The sequence below is a fragment of the Haliotis rufescens genome, unplaced genomic scaffold (genome assembly GCF_023055435.1).
Source record: "Haliotis rufescens isolate VD_foot unplaced genomic scaffold, xgHalRufe1.0.p SCAF_68, whole genome shotgun sequence".
Taxonomy (NCBI): domain Eukaryota; kingdom Metazoa; phylum Mollusca; class Gastropoda; order Lepetellida; family Haliotidae; genus Haliotis; species Haliotis rufescens.
Window position 1 is genome coordinate 891,372 of NW_025964359.1, and position 15,803 is coordinate 907,174.

The following is a 15,803-nucleotide window of genomic DNA, read 5'->3' on the forward strand; positions in this document are numbered from 1 at the left end:
ACTACTGTTGGATTTGGAATATTTAATTTTTTATATTTTTTTAAAATAAGGAAATAAAAAAGAAACGTGTGGGGGACTTTGATGAAGTGGGCTGTGCCTGAGAACCAAGATTATTTTTTTTTTTAGCCTAATACAGCATTATCCAGCTGTATATGACAACAGCTTGTAAATAATTGATTCATGACCAGACAAACCAGTGATTGATATAATGAGCAACGACCCATGCCATCAGAGTACAATGACATGCATTTAACCATGTCACCAAGTCTGTCCATCCGATCCATTTATTTGCCTATTATGACAAGCACGGGTTGCTGGAGAATAGTTCTAATCCACAATTACGATGGGGCTTTTGTGATATTCAACATGACTAAGAAGAGAAGGACAAGTGGTACATCAAAGAACATGTCTGCATTTTTAACATATAAATTATGAGTAAATTCCCCCAAATTACCATGAACAATAAAAAGTTCCCAAAATCTTTTTTATCATCCCAAAACTGGCTTCCCAGATGTCGCTCGGGTGAATGATTTTGGATGATAGCAGTACCACAATAAAGAGCCTCAGATATTTGTAACTCTTATCAACTTAACTTGATCATGTTGATTTATTTACTGTTTTCTATGTAATAAACGCCCTGCTCTAATAAGCGCCCACGGCGATATTTGCTAATATATTGGCTAGTGAACAATCCCAGTTAGCACCCTTACCAATTGATCAATGTACACAAGTCTTATGTATTTGTGTATAATATGCACTCATTTGTTATATGCACCCTTAACTGTGGGCAATTAAATTCTCGAAAACATATCTATCGTGTATAATACACACACATTCTTCTTTTATATCATTTCAGGCTGTCAGCATAAACCACAAAATTTATAATCTTTCAACCTTGTTTTTAATCTCACCAAAAGTATTTTCTAATAAGAGCCCCCTATTTCTAATTTTGAGAGCGCCCTGAGCACTTATTACGTCAAATACGGTATGTCAGAAGAGTTGGGCGATATTCTCCAGACTGTCATGTGAAAACTTCCTGAGTCAACTGATTCAGAGAAGTCACCCTATTTTTAGCATATCCTTGTTTGCCTTTTCCGGCAACTGCACCAGTTAGATGACCACATGTGACACAGTAACAGCTGGTAACAGTGAGTTAGGGAGTCAGCAGGTGAGTGAGTTAGGTTCAACACCACTTTCAACAGTAACTCCAGTGGAGGACAGCCCAAGGTCATCGTAGTAATAGATGTTTACCCCTTTGGTAAAACCTACAAGCATGGGCATGATGCTGACACACCACAGATCTAAATCAGGTCAATCACGGATTCAAACTCATGATCACAAGATCCTGGCAACCTCAAGGGACACAACTCTGCCAAGTTAATTGTAGCACCTTAGACAGCCGTGCCACCCATGCCCCAGGAGTGAATGATTTATGCAGTAATCATAAATATCAAAGCTACTAACTAGACAAGGCTCGACAGCCATCATCATATTATCAATACAATTCAGGCTTTGTGGCCATTCAATATAAATCATAGTCATGTCGAACAAAAAGCAAGGAATTTAAAATGAGGCTCTTGGTGTTCTTTTTAAAACAATATTAACCCCTATATTAAAGGTAAAAAAATTAGGGGTCCAAAAATCAAATCCTGTAGGTTAATCAAAGACTCCAGTATCCCTTTTAATTTGAAACACTGCACAGGGATATCAGGACACTCTTTCAAAACCTGTATGATACCCCAGACCCTGTTAAGTTTAAACTGATAGTGTCAAGAGCATGTTTGTAAACAGAGGATCATGCCCCATAAAAATGAGTTTTTTATAATACCTGACAGTGACACTCCTTTAACATATGTCTAAAAAAAGATTAGTGGAGGAAGTAAACATCACAGATTGCTTTCAAATTTACTTGAGTGAAGTTTAGGGGACTAACATAACTGTTATGGGAGACTCGGTCGGTGGCTGAGCACTTCCTGGTTGGTTGTGAAAGCAAAGGTTTTTGTGTAGACTCTGACTATCAAGGACACTAAAGCCATACAGACATCCTCCCAGAAAAATATTTCAACATTGTAGAGAGCATCTCAAGTTTCCAGCATTGAGGATACTCTTCCCCCTGAGAATAAGCTCTGATGGATTGCTTGTTACATGTAGACACTATACAGAGAGATATACAGTGGTTAATAAAATAATGTTGTTTACAGTAAGATGATACTGGGATTTCAGTTGTATTGACATGGCAGTGTATAATACTATTGTTGGAATAACACAAAGTGTGTAACAGTGTAAGGTTTTGCAGCTCTTGGGACTATTCCAGCAACATTACACAGGCCTACCAATGAAAACTAATAGACTGGAACAAAAAACTGTCTTGTGCAATCAGCAACAGAAAAAGATAACATAACTAAAAACTAAGAAACAGCATCATAAATCTGAGAGCGTGCTGCCGAAAAACATGGAAGCGGCATCACTAAAACAAACAGACCGCAACATTCCAAACTAGGCATGCGCAGACCAAGAGGAAAGTTGCTTGCTAGTCACGAGGATCAACAAACAGCAAGTAAATTTACATCTTACGGGGCTAATATCATGAATAAATGTGTATTATTATATTATCGATTCATTGTTCTCTGTTTCTCTGTACTCATTCCTTGTAGGGCTGGGACAAGTCCAAATTTACGCACACACACCCCCCTCCCCCCCCCAACCTGGGTACCCACTGTAGGTCTCAAGAGATAGGTCCAAATGTCCAACTGGGAATAGTTTGACCGTAGCCCTGGCAAAATGTATTTAGATACACGTCATGCATAAACTGAAGTTGACTGAAGTTTTATCTTTATTCATACATATAAAGTCAGAAGGAATGTATGCATAGTCAAAAAGAAATGCAAACATTAGTCACTTATAGTGTAACCATAGAGTTCTAGATAATTTTGTGTGATTAAACAATATACCATGTGGCTAACCAAGAGTCCGGGTAGTCCTGTGGGTACCCGGGTCCTACTCAGTACCCACCCGACCCGAGTACCCAAGTTGCCCATCCCAGCCCTACTTCCCTGTGTACTGTAGTCATATGACAGTTTTTTGTGCAGTCTGTCAGTTTTCATTGGTGGGTCTGTTACAGAATGGCACACTTGACATGGGTTTCACACCCTGTACTCATGTCGGTAATCGAACCAGTGCCTTCATCGTGACAAGTAAATGCATTAACCATCAGTCAACCCCTTTGTAATTTATAATGTTTCAGTCTCAATGCTGAATTCAACATTAGATCCCCCAAATCCTCATCAACAAGTAGCTGCATTGGTTGATGCCACTTGCCACATCCAACTAGTCAACAGACCACTGGTTCATGACAAAAACATGTTGGAATAGAAACAAAACTGGTTCCAGTCAGGGTTTCAGATTGCTTCCGCAGTGAATAGCGGCAAGCCTATTCGCGTTAAATACATATTTTCAGTATATGCCATGTACTTTCAGTCCAAAACACTGCTTTCACCTTCGTAAGATTGAAGAATTGCCTAGTCTCGGCACTGTACAAGTAAAAGTGAAACAGTAACTGGCAATGAATGACACAGCCGTTTGTCACAATAACCTCGAAAATTCACAGTGATGCACTATTTTGAAGTGAAATGTAGATTAGTATTTAAGTCAAGTTGTCACCCCAAGTCAGTTAGTGCATGGGAAGTGATAGATTAGATAAGAATAACACACTCAGGCAAAATCAGGAAATGCGACACAGTTCTTGCCTATAGACACAATATGATTCTAAATTCCATCTTTTTATCACAACCTCAATGTTAATTTCAATAAATACAAAAACAGTGATTTGGAAATCTAAAAAATGTTCTCCCAGAAAAAATTGATCAAATATCTGTGAGACAACTTATCCAACTGCTGTTCTAATGTTTAACTATTTATCAGTTTGATCTAAAAAGGAACTTCCTACATAATATTTGTATTTCAAATTTACTATTGAGGCTCATTATTTCCATCTTACCCAGGCAAGGGAGTTAACTCGCTATAAAAGTCCACTTTTATAGTCAGTTAACTCTCTTGCCTCGGGAAGATGTGTCCCTCCTACTGACCAAACAGATTCCACCTATCACTTGTATTTGCTTCAAAGGAAATGACGTCACTCATTTATAAGTCCAGCCCAAAAATCACTCCATAATTCCAGCCTACTTCGGCAAGGGTGGAAACTGGACTCTTATAATCAGGTAACTCCCTAGCCTCAGGAAGATGCATAATTTCAGTTACATTGTCAGATATAAGCTTGTTCGTTGTTTAAAGCCACACTCTGCAGTATTCCAGTCATATGACAGCAGTCTGTAAATAATCAAGTCTGGGATAGACAATCCATGATAGATATTAAGGCTGCAACAAATACACTATGAGGTGAATATGATTCGTATCATGAATATAGGGTAACGAATATGAATATTAAATCACGAATACAATAACAAGTCAGCAGTTGATTTATTATTTGTTATATTCAGAGAAAAAATAACAAAGTATTTGACATGGTTTGTTAACTATTAATATATCATATATTGATATACTGCAATTATCCAGGTACTAGTATCTGCTCAAATGCGACAATGACTTGTGAACACAATATTGCCAAATTAAACATAAGAATGTTGACTTTAAAGAAATCTATGCATATAATTGGATATTTTTAGGTACAGGGTATGTAAATGCACATGATTGCATATTCATAAATATTTGATTCTAGTGGCCACGAATAACGAATTCAATTCATGAATGGATACGGTTTGATTCACCGAATACGTGAGTGAATCGTAACAGCCCTAATAGATATTGTGAGCAATTAATCAACTTGGTATGTAAACAATTAGCTGGCCATGGCAAATGTGATACAAGTGCATACTTTACGAACTTGAAGATTTGTGTGATTTCCTTTTTCATGAAGTAATATGAAAAGTATGAAAACAAAAAAATGAATCTGTCTGTGTCATTTGAGATATTTTGTTGTAACCAATATATTAGAACAACATGCAAAAAGGGGGGACAAAATAAGACTTTATTCTTTGGTTAACAGATACTTTCTGAAAAATCCTGGTAGGCTGTTGAAATGAAAAGGATATCTGAATAATGTTGCCATAGTTGGTGTCCAATATCTGACAAATGCTTCAAGATTCAGATGGTGAAGGAGTAACATGATTATTTTAAAGCAGACTTTTTGTGCTTTCATGAAACCCGTTGTGTTTGATGTCTGCTACAATCTTCTGTCTGCTGCTGACTGGTGGAAAACAGTTGTCAAATGAGATTTGAGTAAATGGCCTTGGCTTAATGCTGCCTTGAACAGTACTTCAGTTATATCACAGGAAGTCAACTTAATATCGGAGAAAAGCCCAATTTGACGAAGGCCATGAAAGTTCACCACTATGGTAAAATCCATGACCACACATGGTGAAATCCATGACCACACATGGTGAAATCCATGACCACTCATGGTGAAATCCATGACCACACATGGTGAAATCCATGAGCACACACATGGTGAAATCCATGAGCACACACATGGTGAAATCCATGAGCACACACAAGGTGAAATCCATGACCACACATGGTGAAATCCATGAGCACACACATGGTGAAATCCATGAGCACACACATGGTGAAATCCATGAGCACACACATGGTGAAATCCATGAGCACACATGGTGAAATTCATGAGCACACATGGTGAAATTCATGAGCACACACATGGTGAAATCCATGAGCACACACATGGTGAAATCCATGAGCACACACATGGTGAAATTCATGAGCACACATGGTGAAATTCATGAGCACACATGGTAAAATCCATGACCACACATGGTGAAATCCATGACCATACACATGGTGAAATCCATGACCACACACATGGTGAAATCCATGACCACACATGGTGAAATCCATGAGCACACACATGGTGAAATCCAAGAGTACACTCATGGTGTTGACAGACCACAGATCCAGATCAGGTCAAGCCCCACAACCAGCAGACCCTGGTGCAACCATGCACAGTGAACACTGGACCATGTTAGCCTGTAATTTAAAGCTCAGATTGCTTAATAATATTGTATTCCATATATCATGTACATACATTCAATTTGATTGTCACCTGTATGTTGACGGACATTATAGTGATATTTCAGAGTTGAATGTATTTAATGTCTGGGAGCCTTACCATTTGACAGGTCATACCCCATTTGTCAGATACCCTAACATCACAAAAGCCATGGTTGAGTTCAACCACTATTCAATATTTGTGACCAAAGTGGTAAAATGGATCAGTCCTGAACATACCCCATTCCTGCTTGACAATGGTTTAAGGACATGTACCGAAGCGCTGCATCATAATAGGATAAAGAAGTTGTCATCCATAAAACACCTTGTCTTTACTCATACCCCATTTGTCTGACACATCATGAGAACACATCAAACAACTGCGGTATCTGAAATGGGGCGTGACCATGTGGAACAAACAGCTAATGATGTAAGTTGCCTGGGCATCAAGCTCTTTTCTACCATCACAGTCTAGAATCCGTCATTCTGACTTGTCAGCCAGTTGTATGTCAGATCATTGTTTTGTCACTTTCTCAAAACCAACTGGTAAGCAATGTAAACTACTGATTTTAATTTAAAATAAATCATTCAAACTACTTTCTTGAGGGTTTGTAGATTATTATTATTATTATTATTATTTACAGATTAAAATTAAAAATGCAGCAAAGAGGGTTTGGGTGATTCTGGCACAGTCAGGCTCATCATCAGCTCAGGGCCCTTGCCCCCTCTACATGCAGCCCAGACAGCGAATGGGACTTCTCCCAGGAAACGCTGCCTAGTCGAACCCACCAAGAATTTTTCGGAGAATGTGAAGACTCCCCAACACTGCAGCCTTCTGCATTACCCAGATTGTCAGAAAGGCTGTATTCCTGGTAAGCAAACCTGGGTACTCTCCCAATGTCAGTCAACAGATTGGGAGGTACCAAACCTAAGGCACTGGGAACAACGGGGAGTCGGACAACTTGGTACTTAGGATGCAAGCGTGACATTTCGAAAGAGAGGTCATTATTGCAATCCCCTTAAAATAAGTTCTTTTACTCTGATATGATACTTATCTTTGTGAAGATCTGGGGACATGTCCATAGAAGTCGTTTTAGGTGAACTTTGTAATGAACAAAGGCTTCTATATTAAGTCTTTGAAAGGCATTTAGAAGTGATACACATAAGGAAGAGAATTTATGGATGTCAACTTCTTTATTCTGAGGAACACAACGTTTCAGTGTATATGCTTACTGCTTCATCTGGCTTCTATATTCTTGGTGTAAGTGAGCTAAGCATTCAGACAAGCATATCAAACTTCTGTATCTTAAAAACAAATATAATAGGGTAGTTCCAAATGCAAAACAAAAAAGCTGTGCTATTTTAGTGTTGTGGATATATTATACATGCTATTGTTTCTGAGCTCCATGGATCTTCTACACACAATGAGGTGTACAATCAAGGATATGTTTGTGTTCTATATAGGTTTTCTTTAGCTAAGATAGAAATTTTCAAATTGAGGTGGGTACCAAAACAGTCTGCCATTTGATTGTCTCAAGAGCCCATGCTCCCTTCACTTTACATTGGGCCGTCAAAGACCTGACATATCTTATCAGGAGCAAAAGATCAGGTTATAATGAGATTGTTATAGTTTAAGTAACTTAAGCAAACAGTGAAAATTAGGGTTTGGGTACATTAAAGTGACAGTCTGCTGATTTAAGCCAACAGTCAGCAATCCCAGATTTCCACAATGCACCTACAAAAACAGTTGTGTCAACTTATGCCTGCCGCTCAACATACAAGTGTTTGACATTAGGGGGACCCCCTGGTCCTTGAGGTCTTCTGTGGTATTTGAATCAAGGGACCCCTTACATTCCTAACATATGACATTAGGGTTATAACAAGGACCCCATGAGCCACGACTTCCATGCTTAGTTACCAACACTGAGTACATGTGTTTTTATATGAAAACAGGGTTTCCGATTTTCACTGTACATGCACTTAGTCTGAAAATTCATTCTTATTATAATTAATATAAATATTAATACAACTACATCTATATCCAATGATTTTTTTAACTAATGTCAAAAACAGTTTTGTTCTTCCTAGGTTCAAATACCATGATCCTATTTTATCTACATTAATGACAATATCACATTTCTAATGTTACCAATATTCATTAATAACAATAATTAAAGAAATGTCTGCACACATCAAATCTGAATTTCAAAATGTCATTGTATATTGACACTCTCTTACTTATCTAGACCTCCTCAGCAGTGTTAGAGAGGCACTAGTCCTGTAGTCCTTGCCAAACTGCCCAATAGTTAAGGCATCATAAGGACTAGTAGAAATTTGCCTTTTTAAAGGGTTTTGCTATATATTATCATTTTAAGGACTAGTGGACTAAAAATGTTAGTTTCTACTGCTGCCCGGGCATCAATATTCGGCCACAAGTCTGCAGCAAATTTCAGTGAAGCTTCCTAAATTATGAGTTAAGAAAATTCAACTTCATGTACTGTATAGGTTTTGTGGAGGTGACTTGTGTTTCACTGATAACAGGGCCAATAAAGAAGGAGAGGCGTTAATGTTTAGTTTTACATACTTGCATTGAATGTAATGTTGAATACACTGTAAGAAAGAACTCTAAATTGAAGAAATATTACCTTGAAATCGAATTTTGAACAAAAGAACCATTGTTTTCCAATTTGCTTGCCAAGGGCAACTTCTTTGGAATCCTTCATAAATGTCTCTGTGACCAGGATACAAAGCAGTCTGTGCCAAACATATAGCCCTCAGCATCATCGTGACGTCAGTGCCATTAGACTTTGGCCTTGGACTAGTGACTAAATTTCCAGACTGCAAAGTCATGAGTTAGTGCTGACTGATAGATAGTGTGCCGAACTGGAGGAGACAAGATTTTCAGTACCATGCCCATAATTATAGCTGGATTTATCTCTAGTCAGATACACATGGCGGCACAGGGATGAAGGGCATGGTTGACTTACGAGGGCTGGTCAAAAAGTGACCTGACTAGTGAGTATGGTTTTACGCTGCTTTTAGCAAAATTCCAGCAATATCACGGTGGACACCAGAAATGGGCTTCACACATTGTACCCATGTCAGACCCGGGGCTTCGGCATGACGAGTGAATGCTTTAACCACTAGGCTACACGACCGCCCCTCTAAGCCAAACTAACTTTCAGCTATGGGACATAACAAAGTGAACTAGTCAACAGAGATCCAGATAAGCTGCGTATCTGCGTAAAATATGTATCAGGAATGCAGAAATATGCAGTAAAATAAAATCCAAGCGTATCAAATACACAACGAACATTATAGATAAGCTACGAAAATAAAACTTGTGCGTATCATCAAATTATTGTGCAGTAACCCTGCGTATTCGATTAGCAAATCAGCAACTTATTTTGAAATTATAAACGGGCATTCCGTCAACCTTGCCAAACTCCACGATGACAGTTACATCATGATCATTTGCTATCACACTTTCTTGTGGAAGTATGGTGGTATTTTTGAGTCCTATAAAGCTCTCGAACCCACACGACACCAGTTTGCCGGGACTAGATGAATAGTCTTTTAAATATTTAAATTAAATACAAACATGTGTAAAAACTAGTGGGTAACAGAAATTTGAATACCCAGATAGAATTACTGATACCCAATGATTTTAAAATGCATGGGTAAAATACCCACAACACCAAAAGCTTATCTGGAGCTCTGTAGTCAATATAGTACATTGTTTGAGTAGTTCATTGAAAGTGTATTTGGTCTGTTGAGGCTGTTTGTATATCAGTGACAGCCAGTTGACCGTGATAGGGGTCTAAAAGGACACAGAACTGGAAAAGAATGAGTACCTAGCCGTCATCAAGGTTTTGACTTCAGAGAAAAGTATTCCCCCAAGAAATTCATGACCGCATGTCCCAAGTGTATGGGGATAATTACTATAGCTATTCTACTGTTCAACGTTGGGCAGCTATGTTTAACATGTTTAAGGCTGGGAGAACAAGCCTTGATGATGACCCTAGGTCTGGACGTCCCTTAACCTCCATCAATGATGATTCAATCAAGGAGATAGAAAAACTTATACTGTCAGATAGACGTATTACCATTGCAGAACCCGAAAAAGACAAAGGTATAAGCCATGGATCCACTGAACCTATTATTCATGAACATTTACAGATGAATAAGATATCTGCTAGTTGGGTGCTAGAGTTTCTAAATTTTGATCTCAATGAAAAATGAACTTACATTGCCAGAGAAAATTAAGTGCTAATTGGGGAGGATTTCGTCAAATTCAAAAAGAGATTCTACCACCATCATCCCGAGTCAAAACGTCAATCCATGCAATGGCACCATTTTACTTCTCCCACACCAAAGAAATTCAAGTCTTCAAGATCAGCGAAGAAAGTTATTGCCACTGTCTTCTGAGATGCAAAGGGTGTGATCCTTGTTGATTACTTAGAAAGTCAAAAGACGATTACCGGTGCCTACTATGCTGATTTGCTTCATCGCCTGAGAGATTCTATCAAAAAAAAGCTTGCAAAGACTGCTGTGTGACAATGTGGGTTCCAAGAGCTTCCTCACCCTCCTTACTCTTGAATTATTGTGATGAAATAAAGTTGAGATTTACCAAAACAGACTTGTCATTGTCAATCAAGTCAATTGCCGAGGATGGAAAGCAACTGTTACTGTTATATCTCAAATGTCCACAAAGCAATCTATGTATAAATGTGCCACCACCCACGAGTGGGGTAAAATATGTTGTTTTCTTTCGCACTTCTTTTAGTGTATTTGCTCAAAGTTACTTTTCCAATTTATTTATCGATATTTAATTAGCATTTATCAATCTCTATGATCTGTATTGATAGCCAGCAACTAGACTGGTGCTGGCGTGTTGTGAATTTGTTTGTTCCTCATGCATATATCATTTTAACATTAGAGAGAAGTAAAAATTAGGGTTGAGTAAGTGAGTGAGTTGGGTTTAACGCCGCTTTTAACAGTATTCCAGTTATATCGCGGCGGGTCAGCTTAATGTGGGAGGAAAGCCCGAAGTGATGCAGGTCTCAGACATTTACCACTTCGGTGAAACCCACGAGCGCGGGTATGGTGCTGACAAACCTAGAAACATAACCGGGGCGAACCGGGATTCGAACTCACAATCATAGGTTTCTGGCGTGCCCAAGGGACGCAACTCTGCACAGCGAATCCTGGCGCCTTAGATGACTGGGACACCCGTGCCCCCAAATTAGGGCTGTAAACTATTCACTGATACATACAATGACATCGATACTTAGGCATAGATGCTACTTGAATCGTCAGTTTGTGAGATTGTGATACATTATATATAGAACAGGAACTGACGGAGTGACCTCAGGTAATGGTAGCAAAGGGCCACTTGTAAGCATGGCTGAACACAAGCAGTGGTGGAAACAGTGGAGGTGCCTGCTACATATAAGCCTTCAGTTGGGGCAAATTTGGGGATTGAAAACTTCTCAAACAGAAGAAAAGGTTGTATCCAGATTGTATCGAGCAGTTATGTCTTCACTACTAAAAATAGCTGCAACAGGCTAGCTGTTCCTTCTGGACTTGCATAAATATTTATTCGAGAAGTTTCCAGGCGATATGATATAAATATGCGTATTGTGATACATATTGTATCATGACCTTGCTGTATCGTTTTACCCCTAACTAGTGGTACCATCTCAGATGCTACTCAGCTTTAGTCAGCATATTGTTTCTTACACTTTCAAATTGCCCTTCACTTTTAAAGACCAATGTAGTGCCACGGGTCAGTCTTTCTCAATTTGTTTAGAACGATCTCGTGGTTCAGGTTTGAAGTCATGGTCGCGCTTAATAAAGGGAGATAACACATTGACAAACAGCAGTCCATACTAGAAATAATTTGTTGTCTGGGACTAGTTGGACCAGGAAAATTTAAATTTATTTAATAATAGATAAAATCCGAAGAAATGCATGTATTAATTTATTTATTGCTGAAGGCTTGTTTCAAGATTTACTGGTAATACCATGCAGTTTTGTGAACGTCAGTAACTATCCTATGGATAAGCACAAACAGCTCATAAAATATTAATTAAAGATAGTTAGTCAAAGATGATACATCTTGCTCCATCTACAGTCAAGTCTCGTTAATCCAACACTCGTTAATCCGGCAATCGGCTTTATCCGACACTATTGATGGGAACCAATTAAATCAGTGCCATTTGGACCTGTTAATCCAACAGTTTCGCACTCTGACTCCGACACACCTAATTTGCAACGAATTGCTGACACCACTCATTAATCAGACACAGTGATCAGTGTACTCCGTGGTCATCTGCCCGTGAGTACACAGCCCTGTGTTTTGATGCAAAACAAGTCGGCGAGGTAGCTGCAGAGATAAACTTGCTAAACAATAAACAATCACTGCTTTAATTAAACAAAACAGGATTATTCACATGCCTAGATTACCTCAATCTCATTAAATCGGATAAAAGCTCTGGCTACCGCTGAACGACCTTTTGCGAACTTTGAACGACCAATGAAATTACCAACAGGAAGTCGACATTAGCCACTAAGAAAGCAGCTTTCTTAAGCATAGTGGCAGTAGTTTCAAATTGACGACTTCCGTTTCGGACTTTGCTTTAAAAATTATTTTGAATCAGTCATACAGTATGTAACAGTAGTACTGTGTTAAACATTAGAGGTTGCATGATTAGAAAACATATTCCTCTAACAATGTAACATAACAATATGAATATTTCCTTTTTTATAATTACATGTTTGAATCGTTATCTATCATGTAGTTGTCCGATTTTTTATCTCGAACGTTGATACTACCTAATGTCGGATTAACGGGACTTGACTGTTCTTTCATCATGCCTGGACCATGATAAAAGAATAATCATATTCCTATTGTATTACGCCACACATTTCTTCTTTTTTTTGTTTCATGGGCCACTGCCCCTACTGAAAAGCAGCCGGTCTAAGAAATAAATGAAACATAAAAATATGTATTTATATTATGTGTCCTGCTAGGAGAAGTATAGTATAGTAGTATAGACCCTCTTATACCGTACAAAAAGTTATAGATCAATTCGGTGACTAGATCACTATTAGTGATTCAAGAGGCCACCTGCAGTTTTAACTACACGGCAGAATGAATGCTGGCTCATCAAACTTCTCATTTTATTCTGTTTGTGTGCTGCCAAAAACGTGTCAGATGTTGCATGACCTCACAACAGCAATATATGTGTCAGTTGCAATAAGTGAGACTTGGCACTTTTGTGCATTATTCACTGCAGTAGACTTTATGTATAGATGATGCCTGCATTTGTTATAAGGTGGTGAGGTGAAATGGGGTTTAACGTCGCGTCCAAGATTATTGCACTTATATAGCGATGTGCATGCACGTGTATGTGTCCGGACTGATGCCTATTTATAGTGCCAGCACACTGAGATATCATGCTGCAGTTTAACATGAATACCCCACTCAGACACAGTATACTGACTCCAAGCCGACCAGTCCTTGTTTTAGCCCCTTAATGCCGAGCGCCAGACAGGGTAACAACAAGTTCCATCTTTTAACGTCTTTTGGTATGACACGGCTGGGGATCGAACCCTGGGCCTTCCGCTCTCCGGGCAGACGCTCTTCCATTAGACCATGGAGGCGGTCGCATTTGTTCAATAAACAAAGATAATTAAAAATATTCGGGTAATCAAGCTGAATAGGCTACATTGGGCAATAGAGCAGTGTTGTCATACAAACATATGCAGCTTATTTGAGCTCTGCACAGTCACTGGGGTAATGTCACCTCCCCCACCCCCTTATCAAAATCCTTGATGTGCTGCTACTAAATCTACAAACCCAATACAAACAAACATTTCAGATCTTTAAAATGTTGCACTGTCAGTATGCACAATAGGGATAACTTACCTTATTTCTTGAAACAGTAAAATACATGAGTTTTCCCTGCATACTTACCTGTGTGCATTTGATTGTAGGAGATGTTAGAATTTACAATTGCTTTAAACCATAATTCAAAGATGTTGCATTCTGTCAATCCTGAACAAAACATGAACTATGTAGAAATCTGAAAAAGAATGACAAAGGTCCTTGCCTGTGATTAAGGTGACCATTATACATTGCTCTGAATCTGATATAGATGTCTCCCCATGATTGCCAAACATTAAATGTGCAAGGGAGCAAAAACAAAACTGTACTTGTGTATATTTTCATATTTGATTGTTCCTGCAGAATTTCCCCATTTGATGTAAAACTGCAACAGGACAAATCAAAACCAAACTACTGAACATGTGTAGTAAAATGTCTTTGACTCAAGTCTGATTGATAAATATTAATTCTGAGGTCAGTGATTCATGTAATAACTCCAGATAAAATTCTGTCAGCATATTCATTGTAACAAGGTATTGTAAAAGATGTACAGCTGATCCTATGAATCAGCTGTAAAGTAAAGCAGTAACAGATAATTACCCATATGCCGTTTCAAGGCTTGAGGTTTGATCACTTGGTTACATTTTTCACAGACAACCAAGTAAAATTCATCTTGGGAAGGACAAATACCAAAAAGGTATTTATCTGAAACAAACAAAATAGATTGTGATTATTTTACATTGACATGAAACTTTTAAATAACGAATTACAGTAACGACTAATGAGCAATGTTGATGATTTATACAGAATCAAGGTCATTATAACTATAAGCTAATTTGCGTTCTAAAACAGTATTTCAGAAAGAATGGATTGCATGCTTACAGAAATCATGTGAATTAGTAGGAAATGCTATTGATTTTGAAGTCAAACATATCGAGGTATCAGGTATTAATGAACCCTTAAGTGTGACCATTTCATTGTGGCACAAAAACACCAGAAATAGATTGTTTAGCTCATCCATGGTACAGATGTTCTGTCATGTTTCAGTCCATATATGTATTATTTAGGGTTAATTTTGGTTGAAACAGTACCAAGATGTGTGATACATAACTTCTGGGTGTGAAAACAATTAAGTTTTACGATTATGATACGCAAAAATGAATACACATGTATTTCCTGAAAATATCCTGGCCATGTGCACATGTTGTGTCTATCAATGTGAAATGTCAAACAACATTTCAGTCAACAAAAACACATACTAGTAACGCGGGCAAACGAAGTAAACAACATTATTAGATTTATGGACTCTTATTTCTTCAAGGTTAATCTCGGTGATGCAGATAAACGGATGTTACAAATCGCGTTATTCTCATTTTATTCATGAATGCACGCTGTCAAAATTGATGTCTCACTAATTTTTGAGAGCAAAGAAATCCGATCAAATAGTTAGAACCCATCGTATTTACCGTCTTTACGGAGTTTCATACTATCACTGTTGTCATCCTTATCTTCTGATTCCTTTGAACCGTCTGATTCTGCAAAAGAAACAAGACAATTTTCAACATGACACTTGTCGTGATCATCAATCTCACCTCGATGAAATCAACTGAACATCAGTTTTTCAAAGAGTGTCTACGCCGATCACAATCGATGAACATGCTTGATGCAAACATATATGATTGATATATGTCTAAACTTACCCTTTTCATCAGCTGTGGACCAACTGTCGGCCAATACTGACCATGGCTTGCCAGCAAACAGCGACGGACTTCTGTCCTGGGTCGCCATTTTAGTTTCTTGTTGCTTTCTGCCAAAGCGAAAAGAGCCGATTATG

The 15,803-nt window shown here is 38.3% G+C and overlaps 1 protein-coding gene across 2 annotated transcripts in view; it reads right to left on the reverse strand.

Moving 5' to 3' along the window:
• Window positions 1-15,770, reverse strand: part of LOC124146115 (ataxin-7-like protein 1) — a 38,541-nt gene extending 22,771 nt beyond the window's left edge. For both annotated transcript variants that reach the window (XM_046516210.2, XM_046516209.2), the window contains exons 1-3: window positions 15,670-15,770; window positions 15,436-15,504; window positions 14,570-14,674 (exon numbers count right to left, since the gene is read on the reverse strand). In XM_046516210.2, coding sequence (XP_046372166.1) covers window positions 14,570-14,674; window positions 15,436-15,504; window positions 15,670-15,757 — 262 coding nt within the window. In that variant the 5' untranslated portion in view covers window positions 15,758-15,770. The remainder of the gene's footprint in view (window positions 1-14,569; window positions 14,675-15,435; window positions 15,505-15,669) is intronic.
• Between the last annotated feature and the right edge of the window lie 33 nt (window positions 15,771-15,803).